General features: G+C 48.1%; 1 protein-coding gene across 1 annotated transcript in view; it reads left to right on the top strand.

The window, feature by feature from the left end:
* cacna1eb (calcium channel, voltage-dependent, R type, alpha 1E subunit b) overlaps window positions 1–17672 on the top strand; it is a 58120-nt gene that overhangs the window by 21159 nt on the left and 19289 nt on the right. The window contains exons 7-21 of the mRNA XM_030363366.1: window positions 2309–2499; window positions 3452–3555; window positions 3957–4072; window positions 5615–5668; window positions 6524–6613; window positions 7353–7562; window positions 7921–8033; window positions 9301–9413; window positions 10557–10688; window positions 11480–11549; window positions 13634–13751; window positions 14208–14275; window positions 14491–14558; window positions 16626–17263; window positions 17409–17526. Of these exons, the coding sequence (XP_030219226.1) occupies window positions 2309–2499; window positions 3452–3555; window positions 3957–4072; window positions 5615–5668; window positions 6524–6613; window positions 7353–7562; window positions 7921–8033; window positions 9301–9413; window positions 10557–10688; window positions 11480–11549; window positions 13634–13751; window positions 14208–14275; window positions 14491–14558; window positions 16626–17263; window positions 17409–17526 (2203 nt within the window). The remainder of the gene's footprint in view (window positions 1–2308; window positions 2500–3451; window positions 3556–3956; window positions 4073–5614; window positions 5669–6523; window positions 6614–7352; window positions 7563–7920; window positions 8034–9300; window positions 9414–10556; window positions 10689–11479; window positions 11550–13633; window positions 13752–14207; window positions 14276–14490; window positions 14559–16625; window positions 17264–17408; window positions 17527–17672) is intronic.

The raw sequence follows: 17672 nt of genomic DNA, 5'->3' as shown, positions 1-17672 counted from the left end.
AATCCGAATCCAAATCCGAATAACGTACACCAGTACAAAAGTAGGCCTGCGTGTTTGTGTGCGTGTGTGGGCGTGACCGCGTGCGGACGAGTGTGTTTCTGTGGGGTTCTGGGTGTAGGTGGAGAGGTGTGTGGGTGAGGCTGCATTCTGTGCATGTAATGAATTCGTCTTCTTCAAAGCCAGTTCCCTACAACACAGGCAAGCGTGAAAAGATTATTCTCTTGACGTGAACATGAGAGCGGATCTGCGCTTATGTACACAAGAGTAAGATTCTAAAACATGGTTCCCCAACAATCACACGAATCAACATAGCAGCAATACAAGATAAGGTAAATAAGTTAGTTACAATTCTGTCAAACATGTAAAATTAAGTAGTAGAAGTGGGAGTGGTACCAGCCAAGGTTGACTGTAGTGCAAATTACAGAAATATGTATTTAATAATCCGTTTTTGTAGTGGTCTGGTTTTGGGCTAGTGTATTCAGTTTCGATTCAGTTCCTGACAGCCTGAAGGTATCCGGTCCATGGCTTTTTTGTTTTTTTGCTGTTTGCTGATTTCAATTCAGGAACCATAAGTTCGGTTGACCTTATCTCAAACGTTGGTTTTGTTGGTTGAAGGTCAAAGCGACACAGAAATATAATTCCCCGCACAGATGTCCATGAAATCGCCCCATTTACAACCTCACTAATAGGGGATCCAGGAGTACTGTGTCGTAGCAGAGCTTCTGGGGGGAGACGGCACAGAGCCTGGGCCCGAAAGCAGGAGCTAACAGGGGCGTTTAGAAGTGTGTTTCTACAGTGTCTGCAGTCTGCACAGTGTTGGTCTGAAACCTTTACCCACACTTTTATAGTTTGCCAGTGCTGGCGAGAGAGTATGTGTTTGCTGTGACTAGCAAATCACACCAATGACATCATTGGTCAAACTGAATCGCCTGGTTCCCCCTAGATTTGACCGGCTGTTTTAGATAATTTACCTAAATTCTGAACTGTGATACCCTTACCACATCGGTATTCTGTGTTCAATTTTGCGCCGCAAAAAAAACAAGCTAGACCTATCATACGAATCAGTCAGTTCTGTGATGAACGCCTGCGATTCGCTTACAGCAACAAGTCCCCGACCGACTGGTGTGACGGGTTTTCCTTTCCCTTCAAGGAGAGGTTTCTGGGGACGTCTTTGTTTCGGTAACTGCGGGTTTGAGAGATCACGGCAGGAGCGTTCCCAGGGGTATCATTAGAGACGTGGAATGTTGCTGGTTCATTTCGCCACATTTTAATTAGCCACCAAATACTCTGTAATCACAGCAGCCACAACACACGACTCAGCGCGGCGTGGACTGACGGCAGGCTGCTCTACGATGGGAAGCCGTTCCGTTGATCAGTGATATTTGAGTTATACCTTCCTGATGCCTTATTCATACAGACAGAGGAGGACCAAGCCGCAACGGAGGAGTGTCTGTTTTCAATTGGCTAGCTAAAGCAACCCAATTCCGTATTCTTTACCTTCAGGGCCTTTAGCAGACGCGTTTATCCAAAGCGACTTGCAACCGTTCGTACACACGTTTACACACACCGACGGCCGAGTTGACCACGCAAGGCGAACAGCCAGCTCATCGGAAGCAGTTAGGGTGAGGTGCCTTTCTCATCGACACTAGGAGGAGCCGGGTATAGAAATTGCAACCTTCTACCAGTCATCCCGCTCTACCTCCTGAGCTAAGACGACCCCCTGTGTTCTTCAAACACCCTCTGAGCTATGTGCGCTAAGGAACAGAACAAGTGTGCATAACCAGTGCTTCTTTCAACCCAAGGCTGGTTTTTAACAAATGTATCAGAAAATTCTCCGGGAAACGTGTCTATATCGCCGGCGAATACATCTGAGGGCCATCGGCTCCCTGAAGGGACGGTGGTGTTCTGAGTTATCTGGGAGCTGGAGCAGATTATTGATCAACGGAGCTCATCTAGAATCACATGTGGAATAGACTAAACGAACTGAAGAGAACCAGAGAGTCTGCTGCTGGCAGACAGAAATATCTGCAGACACTACTAAGACCACATGGCAAAGGACCGCAAGCAAACGCGTGATATGTGGATCTCACAACTCTAACAATTTATTATATTATATTATTTGTGTCAGCACTCAGGCCCATCCTTTGCTGAGCGTGTGTTTGTGTGATCACAAAGACAGATGTATTGGGATCTTTTTAAAGTCACAATACTTCTAAAAGAGATCAAGCCTTTATTAATCCGAATGCCGGATCGATATCTCCGTCAATGCCATCTGATACCAACGGCTGCTGGCTGTCCGCTCTGGTAGAGAACGAGACGGTGGACTCGACGGAGGTGGCGTTTGCCTGCGGCATGCGGAAGTGTCCGGAGCGGTACGACTGCAACGACAGCTGGATCGGCCCCAACGACGGCATCACGCAGTTCGACAACATCCTGTTCGCCGTGCTCACCGTGTTCCAGTGCATCACCATGGAGGGCTGGACCGCCGTGCTCTACAATGTAAGACCCCACCCCCCCCCCCTCATAGACCCCCCTCCTCTTCGTCATAGACCCCCCTCCTCCTCGTCATAGACCCCCCTCCTCGTTACGGCAAGATATTGCGTCTATGACAGATGCAAAAAAGCACACAACAGTTGTATTAACCTATAGTAGTCTATGGTTATAGTAGTAGCTATAGTAGTAACCTCTAGTTGACAATTAACCTGTTTTAATAGATCGAGAAGAGTATACAACCATGCAACCATAAATATCTATACAGGTGGACGTCCTCGACTAAGAATTTGCGTAGTCTAATCTGATTCGTCAGGCCAGACCCATTGTTAATAATATTTGTTAAAAAAATAATAATATACAATATATTCATTAATATATGCGGCTGACAGATGGTAGCTCTGCATTCAATGCGACGGAAAATATAGGCCACTATTAGTGTCATGTACTATTATATTATAGGCTTATGTACCTTAATATAATAAACCGAATGCATGAAATCTCTTTGTGGACAGAAAACTTAGTTCTGTCTGATAACGCACGGTTTTCATATATGATCAGGACAAAACATGCAGCAATAAAGACAATGTAGTGGCTTTAGAATGATTACACATTTAATTTGTGAATGATACGTTTAGGTGCATAGAACAAATGCAGCACCGTTCAGTTTAGCAGAAGAGTGTAAATGCACCACAGAGTACTGACACAGTTTGCATTTGAATTTTCTAAATCGTATTTAACGTTTCGAAATGCTGCCAAACCTTAAAAAAAAAAAAAAAGACATTTTGTTTCGGCCTAGTGTAACCGTCTAGAATTTGCACTATACTCCGAATATGAAATGATTGGATAGTGCCACGGCCGTAAGACACAGGGGTTAGGAAACACAGAATAAGGATCTTTATTGAAGCAAAACATGACACACAAAACACACAAAAACGTATGTGTGCTTCTCCATGTTTAGACGAACGACGCCTTGGGTTTCACCTGGAACTGGATTTACTTTATCCCTCTCATCATCATCGGGTCCTTCTTTGTCCTCAACCTGGTTTTGGGTGTCCTCTCTGGGTGAGTATGTGTGCGTGTGTGTCTTTGTGTGCGTACTTGTGTGCGTGCGTTCGTGTGTGCGTCCCTCAGCCCTCCCTTTCCTCCCCCCTGTCCTTCCCTCAACCCTTCCTCCCCTTCCCCCTTCCTCCCCTCACCCCTTCCTCCCCTCCCCCCTCCCTCCCCTCACCCCTGTGCTCTCCTCCCCCCTCCCTTCCCTCCCCCCTCCCTCCCCTCCACCCTGTGCTCTCCTCCCCCCTCCCTCCCCTCCCCCCTCCCTCTCCTCAACCCTTACTTCCCTCTCCCCTCCCTCCTCCCTCTCCTCACCCCTTCCTTCCATCACCCCTGTGCTCGCCTCCCCCCTCCCTCCCCTCACCCATGTGCTCTCCCCCCCCCCCCCCCCCCCCCCCCCCCCCCTCCCTCAGGGAGTTTGCCAAGGAGAGGGAGAGGGTGGAGAACCGGCGGGCCTTCATGAAGCTGCGGCGGCAGCAGCAGGTGGAGCGCGAGCTAAACGGCTACCGGGCCTGGATCGACCGCGCAGGTACTGTGGACACGAGGGCCCCTGCTGGGCCCCAGGGGGAGGGGCCCGTAGAGGGGGAAGGGAAGGGAGGTTTAGCTCAGGTGGGAGAGGGGGTTGACTGGTAACCAGGAGGTCGCTAGTTCGATGCCCGGCTCCTCCTAGCTAGAGCTCCTAGAGCGTCGAGGTGAGCAACTGCTCCTGGCGAGCGATGAACGCGGCTGTGTGTCTGCGGGGGTTTTCTCTACTTGTGGCCGTTTCTGTCTCCCTCCGTTCACCTCAAAGTGTTCCCCCTCGTCAGAGAGTTTGATTAGTGATTGGTGATGACGAGAGACAGCTGCTTCCCCTCCAGGTCTCTCCGTGGGGCTGATTGGCCGGTGTCATGGTGCACGGCGGCCCTTCCTCTGAGGGCCGAGCCGACCCCTGTTTAAAACGCAGCGAGCGGAGGACAGGTGTGTCGCAACGACAGGGTCTCCGCGTCAGCCAATAGGAATGCTCAGCTGTGCTGGCAATGGCAGTGCTGTCCAATGTGCTATTCATTGGCCTTTTTCGGAGACTCTGGATGTCACCCGGCTCCACTATAGCAAACGACTCCTGCTATTGAGGACTGTAACACACAAGAAGAAGTCAAGGTATCTGTTGAGGTGGTGACTCTTAGGCCGTTTGCTTCTCTGATACGTCAGGCCTCTGCTACTCTTCTTAAGGTATCGCTTTGGTGCAAAGCAGACAGCCATGAAGTTAAAGCTCTGCAGTGTTGCGTTGCACACACACAGCGTTGCAATGGCAATCTGGTGCTGTTAGTCTCCCACACAGGGAGAGGGTGAGGAAAGGGTGACATTGACTCACTGACTGAAATGGTGTGTGTGTGTGAGTTTGTGTCTGTCAGTGTGTTTCAGTGGGTGTTTGTGTGTATGTGTGTGTGTGTGTGTGTGTGTGTATGTGTTGGCGTAAGTGTGTGTCTGTGAGATAAATACACAGAATCCACTGAATGCACACCTCGTTTTGTGTGTCTGTTTATGTTTGTGTGGGTGTGTGTGTGTGTTTGTGTCCGTCAGTGTGTTTCAGTGTGTATTTGTGTGCGTGTGTGTGTGTGTGTGTTTGTGTCTGTCAGTGTGTTTCATTGTGTTTTCGTGTGTGTGTGTGTGTACGTTTATGAGTGCGAGCGTGTGCACTGTGTGTGCGTGTGCACACACAGAGCACGTCTATACATCGGATCATCATGTCGTGTCCATGTATGATAATAGGTGGGTGGTTGGGGGGGGGGGTCAAGGAGAAGAGCAAACGCAGAGAACAGCACCGAACAGCAGAGGAGAGGAGTTATTGAATGTATGCTATTATTCTTATTAGTCACACCGCGCTATAAGAGATCCGTCTCCAACCAAGGTCAGGCCCACCTTCTGTGAGAAAACGTAGCCCGCAGGCGATCAGTGGGCTTCTCCTGTTTGGTGTCACAGCCCACTTCAAATATGGTGAGCGCTTGTTTTCCGCGCACCGTGAACACCGGGTTGTATGGGATTTGTGAATAAGGCTGTTTCTTTCCCTTTTCTTATTTCTGTGACATTACAGAGGAGGTGATGCTCGCAGAGGAGAATAAGAATTCGGGGAGATCAGCTTTGGATGGTAAGAGAGGTTGACGTACGCAGGAGGAGTCTTTACGCAACACCCCTCCTACTTATTGTGTGTTGCACGTCCTGGCACTTAATGTACACACTTATTGTATGTCATACTTAGTTATTGCACTTAGTTGTGTAGCGTCTTATCCTAGCTATCTTTGTTGTATACGGGGAATGGGTTAACCTGACGATTGTTAGCGCTTGTTACTTGGTTCTATGAACATCCTTACTGTACCGACAGCGATATAGTGTTGTTTCTCTTTCTTCTGACAGATGTACTACTTATTGTAAGGCGCTTTGGATAAAAGTGTCTGCTAAATGCCCTAAATGTAAATGACACACACTGAGGGATTGGGCTGTGTCTGATGGCTGCAGCACGTTGCTTGTTGCTTCACAATGTGCATGGTGTTTGAAATGTGGAGGAGTCATGGCGATATTAAAAGAACATTTCAAACATATCCCGCAAAATTGAGCGTCCGGTTTTGAACTGACTGACTGTAGAAAACATAAGTACGACGTGTTTCTGCTGAGTCTTCCAAACCTCTCAGACGTTTTCCTAGTGGCAAGGACGCAGTTGTTTCTTTAATTCTTAAATTGCAGCAGTGAGCAAATAAAGACAAGAACTAAACACTGTCTAATTATACCCGATACATATTGGCTCGTTAATAACTGACAAATGTGTTGTCTTGGTAACAAGAGGAGTTGAATGACTTGGCGGCAACTCTCTCCGCTGGCATACGGTCCCCTGGCTCCTGATTCAGAACATCGTCTCACTACTGAACTGGACTTGTCATCGTCTTTTCTCTCCCTCCAGTGAATGTTAACAGTTAAAGCGTGAGCACATGTTTTCTAATGTCTCCAGTGCTGAAGCGAGCCACCAGCAAGAAGACAGGTGCCCGCCGGGGACCCCCGGGAGAGGGGGGCGAGAAATTCGCCGACACGTCGACCGCGAGTAAGTGAACACGAACGTAACGCGGAAACAGGTCTGTCTGTTAGGCTGACACGTCGGCCTATTCTACACGGATGGCACCGCGCTCCAAACCCCCCCCCTTGCTCCTCCACCTCTTTCTCTGTCAGTCCTGCCTCCAACCTTAGTATTTATACGTGGACTGCAGAGTCGCTCACCAGCTTCAGCGAGAGACTCAAGGCTCCCTTGTTCAGAGTTCACCTGGACTCTGCATAGTCTCCTCCCCTCCTCCTTACCCCCCCTCTGCCCCTTCTCCTTACTCTCTAATAACACCCCTCTCGCCATATTGGATGTTGTCCGTCCTGGCGCTTATCCGAGCTATCTTTGTTGTATACGGGGAATGGGTTAACTTAGTGATTGATAGTGCTTGGCACTTGGTTCTATGAACATCATTACTGTACCCACAGCGATATACATTTTTGTTCATCCTTCTTCGGACAAATGTACTTATTGTAAGTCACTCTCACCCCGGATGAGCCGCAGACGATGAGGATATTTGATTCCCCGCATCATTCCTGCAATTCCCCGGATAGATAGTTACTCGGAGAGAGAGAGAATCCCGGAGCAGCGATACCGGAGGGCCCAAGAAATCGGACCCCGTACCCAACAGGAACCTTTTAAACGGGGTGCGTTTTGACACCGCAACGTTTGACGAGATGTACCAAACCAACGTCCTCCCCCTCCTCCTCCTCCTCCTCCTCCTCCTCCTCCTCCTCCCTCTCAGGCATGTCCCGCTCCAGGGTGAACTACCGCAGCGGGCGGCGCGGCCCGGCCGCCTACCTGCGGCGCCAGGAGCGCATGTTCCGCATCTCCATCCGCCGCATGGTGAAGACGGACTCCTTCTACTGGATCGTGCTCAGCCTGGTGGCCCTCAACACCTTCTGCGTGGCCATCGTCCACCACAACCAGCCCGACTGGCTCTCCATCTTCCTCTGTGGGTCTCCTCCTCCTCCTCCGCCTCCTCCTCCTTGTAGCCCCCGACGCTGTGACTGGTGGGACAGGGGGGTTAGATACACACACACACACAAACACACACACACACACACACACACACACACACACACACACACACACACACACACACACACACACACACACACACACACACACATGCGCGTACACGCTATCTATCACACTCCCAACATTTAAGCCCAATAGCTCACTCCAGCGTGTGACCCAAGTTTAGCAGAGCAATTCACATCCTTACATCGTCATGGCGATGTTACCATTGCGCCTGAGTATCTCCAACAGTGGACCTGAGGTGATTTGTACTCTCTCTCTCTCCTCCCCAGACTATGCAGAGTTTGTGTTCCTGGGGCTGTTCCTGGCGGAGATGTTCCTGAAGATGTACGGCCTCGGCCTCCGGCTCTACTTCCACTCCTCCTTCAACCGCTTCGACTGTGGGGTGAGCTCCCACAGGACTCTGTGACTCCCAGGAGATCCCTCTTCATATTCTATGCATTCAAACCTAGAGCCTAGCATTCAAACCTAGAGCCTAGCATTCAAACCTAGAGCCTAGCATTCAAACCTAGAGCCTAGCATTCAAACCTAGAGCCTAGCATTCAAACCTAGAGCCTAGCTCATGTGGTGAGGCATCGACACAGTTCAGATCAGACCCCTTTGGTGAGATGCTTAAAAAAGCTAGGATTATGAATTATATCAATAATATGGTTTTATTTACAGCACTTTCAAGGTACACAAAGACACTTACACATGCATTTTAAGTATGTGTAAAAATGTAAAATGTAAATGCCAAATAAATTTTGAATAGAGGTAGGATTTATGTATACAGATACACACAAACAAAACGGTGTATACGTACATAAACGTACGCATACAACAGCTGCTGTGTGGTAGGTGATTCATTTTAAAAAGAGGTAGGAAATATGCAGAAACACGCATATGTACCTGTGCATAGGTACAAATACGTACGCATACAGCAGCTGCTGCCCGCGCTGTGTGATTGCAGGTGATTCATTTAAAAAAGAGGCAAGATGTACACGAGAAACACATACGTAACCGCGTATAAGTACACATTCACAAGCTGCCGCACGTGCTGTGGGGTAGGTGATTCATTTTAAATAGAGAGAGGATATTGTGATATTTCCCATCACAATATATACAGATACACACATCTTTACCTGTGTATAGTTGCATATAAATTCACACAAATAAGCTGCTGTGGCTGCAGGTGATTCATTTTAAACAGAGGTTGGTCATACAGAGATCAGTCCCTCCAGAAGTCTGCATGTTCATGCAGGGGCCGCATTTTTTCAAATATGCCGCACTTTCACCGCATAAATTGCCGATTTCCGCGCAAAATATGCGGGGCTTGCATGATTTCATAATCCCCTTATTTTCGTTGCAAAAAAGTCACATGTATCTTAGCAGAGAGTTGAAAAATGTTTCGTTTACTTCACACAAGAGCAGCCATTTCCCCCATTTTTCGCAAGGTCCCGCAATTTCATTGCATAAAATTGCATAAATATGCCGCATATTTCATCGCATTTTTTAAGAAGACGTGCTGCATAATCAAGGATTTTTGGCCGCAACAATCACAATCACACACAGCCTCATTTTTCTGGAGGGACTGAGAGATACACACACACGTAGCTGTGTATACGTACATATACGCACACATTCATAAGCTGCTGCCCGCGCTGTGTCTTCAGGTGATCGTGGGCAGTATCTTCGAGGTGGTGTGGGGATTCTTCCGGCCCGGGATGTCGTTCGGGATCAGCGTGCTCCGGGCACTTCGCCTGCTCCGGATCTTCAAGATCACCAAGTACGTAGAGGAACCGTCAGTGTATTCCCCCCTGCCTGTTCATAGCGGCCTTACTGGACCTGGGTGGTCTATGTGAGGGTTAGGTCTCAGCTCTCACCCCTCACCCCTCAACCCCCCCTGCTCATCCATGTTCAGGTGTCTCCTGGAAAATGATTCACTGTTAACGTCGATGGACGTTGTTTTGTGAATTAGAGGACGTACCATTGGGATTTACATTCACAGTTGCTATTCGATGGTGTAAGATATGCCGTGTAAATGTGTAAATACTCACACAGCAGGACATCATGATTTGTGAGTTTAATTTAAGGAGTATCATTTTAATCATTTCACGATTTCCGTGACCTTATATTAGCTAGATTATTGGGTTTCTCTCAGTTAGAATAAGTTAACATTAACTAACTAGTTAAAAGAACCATTTTGATGTTGTCCCTATGGGTTTATTTGACAATCATGCATCCAGTTTGCTAGATTTGACTACAACATATTTGAATATACGTGTGTATCCCAATTTGGAGAAAAGTGCCAAATGACAAAGTATATATATCCGTAATACTCAATGAATATCATATTAGATCATCATTGCAGTTCCTAGTAGTCATGACATCCATATTTGTAAAACATGGTGTGGTACGGTGGGAAGAGCTACCTGCCTAAGTCAGGACCGCAGAGTCGCTCACCTGATCAACTTAATGTATGCACTTGGTACGTCGTACTAGGCCCTTCTACCACCACTGCATAGACCCTCTGTGTATATTATTTCTTTTCATTTTATTTTTTGTTGTACTGTCTTGTTCTGTGTGTGCTTATGACACTTTAAAGCGACCTAGAGTATGAGAAAGGCGCTTTATAAATAAACGTATTATCATATTTTCATTATAACTTAGTTATAGTGCTTAGTTGTACAGCATCTTATCCTAGCTATCTTTGTTGTCTACGGGGAATGGGTTAATCTAGCCCTTGTTAGTGCTTGGCATTTGGTCCTACGAACATCCTTACTGAACCGACTTCTGTCAAATGCACTTACGGTAAGTCGCTTTCGATTAAAACGTCGGCTAAATTCTCAGAATATAACTGTAAATGTAGTCCTGCAATCTTATGTTTGTAAAAACTTATTTTTTAAGTGTTGCGGCGGTGTCTTTCCAGATACTGGGCGTCTCTCCGGAACCTGGTGGTGTCGCTGATGAGCTCCATGAAGTCCATCATCAGCCTGCTGTTCCTGCTCTTCCTCTTCGTGGTTGTGTTCGCCCTCCTGGGCATGCAGCTCTTCGGAGGCAGGTAGGTGGTGGGTCGGGCCTCACCGGGCCGTCGCCTTCGCCACGCCACGGAGACGGCCGCGCTTGTTTTGCATATCATATGAATAAACCCCGATGAGCCTTATGTTGTGTCCGCCCGGCGGCGGTGATTAGCATTGAGCTGATTGCCTCTCGGTGTATTTTAAGCCGCATATCTGAACACAAGTCATGGTTTATTTATTTTTTAAGCGGTCGCGGAACAATGGTTCCTCCTAAGGCGTCTGTCTTTGATGAAGGGGGTGGAGAAGTGACACGTCTGGGTATAAATAGCTCTGCATACTGCTCGTCCCCCTGATCCTCTCACGTTTCCGTTGGTCTCTCTCTCTCTCTCTCTCTCTCTCTCTCTCTCTCTCTCTCTCTCTCTCTCTCTCGCTAATTTTCTCTCTCTCTTTCCCTCTCACTCTTGCTCTCTCCCTCTCTTCCCCCCACCCCCCCTCTCTCTCTCTCTCTCTCTCTGTCTCTCTCTCGCTCGCTCTATCTCTCTCTCTCTCTCTCTCTCTCTCTCTCTCTCTCTCTCTCTCTCTCTCTTGCTAATTATCTCTCTCTCTTTCTCTCTCTCTCTCACTCTCGCTCTCTCGCTCTCTTCCCCCCACCCCCCCCACTCTCTTTCCCTCTCTCCCTCTCTCTCTCTCTCTCTCGCTCTCTCTCTCTCTCTCTCTCTCTCTCTCTCTCTCTCTCTCTCTCTCTCTCTCTCTCTCCCTCTCCCTCTCTCTCTCTCTCTCTCTCTCTCTCTCTCTCTCTCTCTCTCTCTCTCTCTCTCTCCCTCCCCTCCAGGTTCATCTTTGAGGATTACACTCCCACCAACTTTGACACGTTTCCAGCTTCCATCATGACAGTGTTTCAGGTTTGGCTCCCACACGGACCCCCCCCCCCCCCCCCCCCCTTCCCCCTTCCTCTTCGTCTTCCTCCTCTTTCTCGTCCATGACACATTGTACCCTGGGAGATTCTCTCATTTTTTTACACTCTGGGCATAGATTAAACAACACTCGCTTGCACGCCAGCTCTCCCACCCCCCGTCCCCTCCCCTCCCCTCTCCTCTCCTCCCTCCATCCTCCCACACATCCTCATGCACACACAGATATGTGTGCCGATCAGAAACGGGCGTGACATGAATCAATCCAGGGCCCTTGAGATCGACCAGAATAAACATCCTATCAGGGCAAGAGTCAGCTGCAGGGTATAAGAGAGAGTATGATTAGAATGGAGGATATTGGAGTGGTTCACTCTGCATGCTGCTTTACTTTCGGGCTTTTTTCAGTTCTGAAAAGTCGATTTTAATGGTTAATGGTTGGTGCGAAATACCTCGCTTAGTTTGGTTTACTTATTTTGCACAGTGATTTTCTATAAAAACAAGTTTGAGTGTTGAAAAGGTGTTTGTGGTATTTGTCTATTTGGTTATTACTTTCCATAATGGGTGACCTTGACTATGATTTTGCATCGCCAAATTTGACTCACAAGGCTACACCAATACTCGGCTGATTTCCGGGGACTTTTGCGTGGTTCAAATTTATTAAAAGCGATCCATTAGCAGGGTTTCCCTCATGTGAAACAGAGAGCTCCTCTCTGTCTGCTTACACACGCTATTCACATCCGATTAGGACAAAACTTGATTGAAATCACCTGACCGTTTCGCAGATGCCTATCAGTCTGGAACCTCTGTTATAAACCGGCATCGACCAAAACGTCTCTAGACGCAATTAGATAGAACCTACAACCAATCAGAGCCACTAGACGCATTACACATCAGCCGAAGCCATCCTGGTTGTTTTCCTCTGTACAGTCATAGTGTTAAATCATGGTAAATATACCGTCCGAAACTGTCTGAAGGGGGGGGGGGGGGGGGGGACCGGATACATAAAGAGCAAATGAAACACAAGCTCGTAGATTCGTCTGGTTCAGAGGCTACATAAAGAGCGTTTGACCGAGTACAAATCAAAAAGACATGAATGGTGTGTTTCAGTGAAAATGCATTACCGAGATCAGGCGGAGAGTATCGTTTCCACCAGCACGAGTGGTATGATACGATAGGTCAGCTGCCGGGATACAGTACGCATTTGACTTTTTTAGATCATCTCTTCTTCAAAATGCTAGCCAAACTGTATGCGTCTTTCTTTTCCAGAGGTTGTGTATCCTTCTAGACTCACAGCATAGAACTTTAGACAAGAAGACGATTGGATAGGGCCACTGCTGTTACACAAAGGGTTTACAACCAACAAACAATGATATTTGATCATTGTTTGTTCAAAACATAACACAGCAAACTGCAGACAGAAGATCCCCCTCCCCGACTCCCACAACAAAAAGTTGTGTAACGTATAGGCCTTTCCTTCTCGGAGCCAAGCAATGCCGCGGTATCCCTTGTTTGGCATCCTGCTCCTCCCAGTGGAATACCCTCCTGTTATCCACAACGCAGAACTTCCCCAACACGACGATTCGACTGTTAAAGACACCGCCGACTAAATTCCATCGAACATTCAAACCGTCGAAGATTCAATGTCCCCCCTTACTTTCTTTTGTTTTCTTGAAAAGGTGTAAAGGTGCGATTGGCGTCATCGCTAGGGGAGGCAGTAGCCCAGAAGGGAAAGCGGGTTGATTGGTAACTGGAAGGTTGCTAGCTCGATCCCCGGCTCACGCTAGTGTGAGTGTCGAGGTGTCCCTGAGCAAGACACCTCACCCTAACTGCTCCCGACGAGCTGGCTGTCTCCCAGCGCGATTGACTCGGCATGTTGGCGTGTGAATGTGTGAATGAGCGCATTCCCACAAAAGTTCAGTGATTTAAAAACATGAAAACAAAATGTAATGTTGCAGGCAAACTTCCTAATTATCGCATTCACGGAGTAAGTCGCTTTGGATAAAAGCGTCAGCAACATTCCCCTAAATGTAAAATCTGTTGAAGTAACGGTGTGGTGTCTGACGGAATGGTTCCAGATCCTGACGGGCGAGGACTGGAACGAGGTGATGTACAACGGGATCCGATCCCAGGGGGGCGTGCAGTACGGGATGTGGTCCTCCATCTACTTCATCGTGCTGACTCTGTTTGGAAACTGTATCCTTTCCCCCCATTGCCGTCCACATTCTACTGTTGAGCTACCAAAGCCCGTCGCGCATTCCCGTAAAAAGTCAGTTCTGTGCTTCTCAGGCATAATGTTTTTTCTTAGCTAGCAATTTTGGTTGATTTGGGCAGAAACAGGTCGCAAAGCTATCTCTGTTGGGAATGGTTCAACTTTGCGATTGTAAGTGCTTGGCACTTGGTTCTATGAACATCCATACTGTACCACCTGCTATATATTGTTGTTTCTCTTTCTTCTGATGAATGTATTTATTGTAAGTCGCATTGGATGAAAGCGTCTCCTAAATGCCCTAAATGTATATGAATCAAACTACTGATATAAATCCTCGTCCTGATCGGGGACTGGTCAAGGAGTTCTTACAAATTTGTGGTACAATTGTACTTCCAGTAAACACAAAAGTGCTCTGGGATTTCCTTAACTCCTGAAAACAGACACACTGCTCAACGTGTTCTTGGCCATCGCCGTTGACAACCTGGCTAATGCACAGGAGCTAACCAAGGTACTTTCTGTGTAGTATCTATTACCTCCATTTTGTCACACCACATCTGGCTAAAGCACAGAAGCTAGCCAAGGTACTTTCTGTATAGTATCTATGCCCTCCATTTTGTCACCGTCATTTAGTAGATAATTGGTTACGATATGATCCACCTGCGCTGTTGTTCGCATAACGACTGAAACCTGTTAATAATTGATATATCGGTGCGTCTTTGTCAGGATGAGGAGGAGGAGGAGGCGTTCTTCAACAGAAGATACGCTCGGAGCGGAGAGGGCTTGTTGTCGGAGTAAGTCGTCTGCGAGCATCTTGATCTACGGACTGACGGCCGTTCACACAAGCAGTCCAGTGACTAACACTTTTTGTAATGCTAACAAATTAAAATCACCCCCTGGGAAGACGGACAAACGATTTGAATGTTGAATATTCGCCACAGATTGACAAAACAAATGGATATGATTCTCTTGGTCTGCGTGGGTGGATGCTGACACGATGGCGATAAAAAATGTTGTTGATCTTCACCAGGATTTGAGCGATGAACAGGGTCTTCCAATCTAGCAGCTTTAGACATAGTGATAGAGATCATTCCACAGAGGTGTGTGTGTGTGTGTGTGTGTGTGTGTGTGTGTGTGTGTGTGTGTGTGTGTGTGTGTGTGTGTGTGTGTGTGTGTGTGTGTGTGTGTGTGTGTGTGTGTGTGTGTGTGTGTGTGAGAGAGTGTGTGGGTGTATGGGTGGGTGTTACATTTAATGCAACAGTTGGAAGTGTTCCACAGAATCTTTAGTAACATGGCAAATTTAACAGATAAAAAGGGAAGATGCTGTCAGACTAAGTTGGAAGTGAATGCGGTTGTGTGCACGTTGCTTCAGCGGTATTAGGACAACTCCTGATCTAATTGTGGAAGCCAATCATGTAGGGATAGCAAAATTGGGTCGGCATCTTTGACATGATTTGCCAAAAGCTAAATAGTTCACTTCACTCTTCCAAAAATAAACCAGAGTGCAAATGTCTCCTTATCTTAGACCAATGTAGGTAAACACGTCTTAATGTGTCCCAGAAGGTAAACGTTATAAAGCGCTTTTGTCTCTCAGGACCACACAGACTTTATCGACTGTCAGGTTTTGCCACTACTTGTCTTAGAGTGTAAGTCCTTGAAGATGATTGCCCTTCATCTAGTCACTGGAACCATTACATACTAAAGCAGTTTCTGCTAATAGCGGAACCTAAAGTCAAATCAAATACTGTTTTACCGTGTCTCACATTGTGTGATTATAATGGTGGCCATTAGCTTGAAATGTTACCTTGACTCTGTAGCTTTTGACGCTAACTGTATCATTTGTTTGTTACATATTTGAATGTCCTGTTTGTGCCACAACCATCAGCGAGCATATTCTGACCCGTTTTTGCAGTGTATTTCTGCTTCAATCATCTTGTCTTGTTATTCTATGCCTGTTTATGTGACACTGACCAAAAGGTTTATAGTTGTAAAATATAGTCCTTGTTTAGTAAATGGTAAATGGTGGAGATATCATTGGGACTTCTATTCACATGCCTCAATAGTTTAAGATATGCTGTGTTAATTCTCACACACCAGGATGAAGATTTGAGACAATCATTTCACGATTTCAGTGACGTTATATTAGCTAGATATTGTGTTTCTCTCTTTCTCTCTTGGAATAACGTACCATTGACTAAGTTTCAAAAAAAAGAAAAAATTGAAAAAAAAATGTTTTTACAACCAAAAGATCTTTACACCCAAAGAAGTTAACTGGGGCTAACCATACCCTCAGTTTGCTAGATTAGACTTACAGTTGAATCAACGTACACGTGTATTTTGGACAGTGTCACACCAAGTGTTCTGTGTATGTGGGAAAACACTAATGTCTTGTTTTCAAAAAATCATTCATTGATTCCATGGACCACCACAGAGTCTGAACACCAGTAAGTATCGCAGACTGCCTCTCCGTCACTCAGAATTCCTCTCTTGAGTTTCCCTGATGGATTAAAAGTAATCCCCTTGCTAGATTTTCTCTAATTTATTCCTGCACTTTCCCCTTATGTGCTTGTGGTTTTCGTTATTTACTACTGGTTTTCTTTGTGTTTGTGAATGAACATTTGAACAAATTATTTATGCATTTTTCTCATTCGTTAAATTATTATGTGCCTCATTATACTTTCTATTCCTTTAAGTTATTAATGGAAAATACATTATTCTGGAAACAATGATTTTGATCGTTTGTCAGTCGTTGTTTTTTTTAAACGCTATCCCATAATGCCAAGAGTGTGCGTGTCACCAACACTACACAGCGTTTGGCCCCTGGCCGGCCCCTAGTGACCCCTGTACGCTCCGCCTCTCAGGGGGAGGAGACGGCCCTACCTCTACAGGAAGAGGGCCATCCACCGGGGCCGACCCGCCTTCCCGGAGGAGCCCGAGGCCGCGGAGGCGGAGGAGGAGCCCCCCGCCGCCGCCGCCGCCTTCCCCAACCGCCGTAACCGCCGCCGGAAGGTGCACATGTCCGTCTGGGAGCAGCGCGCCAACCAGCTCCGCAAGCGCCGTCAGATCGCCTCCCGCGAGGAGCTGTTCGGCAACCCCCCCGAGGACGCGGCCGAGACGCCCACCAGCGGCGGCCACCACGTGCCGGCGCTGTCCCCCGACGAGGCCAGCCCGGCCCCCCACCAGCCCGAGTCGCCCATGTCCGCGGGCATGCCCCTCCCGGAGCCCCCCATGTCGGTGGTCATCCCCATGCCCGAGCCCCCGGACTCGGAGCCGCCGCCGCCGCCGGGGGCCGACGACCGGGCGGGCGGGGGCCACCACCGGGCCGCCGGCGGGGGTCGGCACCGGGGGGCTCGCAAGTTCAGGGCGGGGCCGGGGCCGGAGGACGGGGGGGCGCGGCACCGGCGGCACCGGCACCGCGAGGCGCGGCCCGAGGCCAAGAGCCTGGACTTCGGGCACGCGGCGCCGGAGGGGGGGGGGCGGCGGGAGGATCCGGCGGGCCGTCAGCCACGACAGGAAGGCCCTGGACGAGAGGGAGGAGAAGGAGGAGAAGGAGGAGAAGGAGGAGAAGGAGGACCAAGGGGAGAGGGGGGAGAAGGAGGACCAAGGGGAGAGGGGGGAGAAGGAGGACCAAGGGGAGAGGGGGGAGAAGGAGGAGCGGGAGGAGCGAGGGGAGCGGGGGGAGAGCGCGGGGGCGGAGGAAGGAGCGACGATGGAGGACGGGGGAGGAGTCGACCCCAACTCCGAGGTCAACAGTGATCACAGGTATGTCCCACCTTAACTGTAGCTTGATAACATTCGCATTCACATCTACATGAGAGATGAGAGGGTTTAGCAGAGTCTTTTATCCAAAGCGACTTACAATAAGTACATTTGTCATAAGAAAGAGAAACATCAACATATCGCTGTCG

This window comes from Gadus morhua, chromosome 8, assembly GCF_902167405.1.
Source record: "Gadus morhua chromosome 8, gadMor3.0, whole genome shotgun sequence".
Classification (NCBI taxonomy): Eukaryota; Metazoa; Chordata; class Actinopteri; order Gadiformes; family Gadidae; genus Gadus; species Gadus morhua.
Note: the sequence above shows the minus strand (reverse complement) of the source record. Positions and strands in the feature narration are given on the sequence as shown.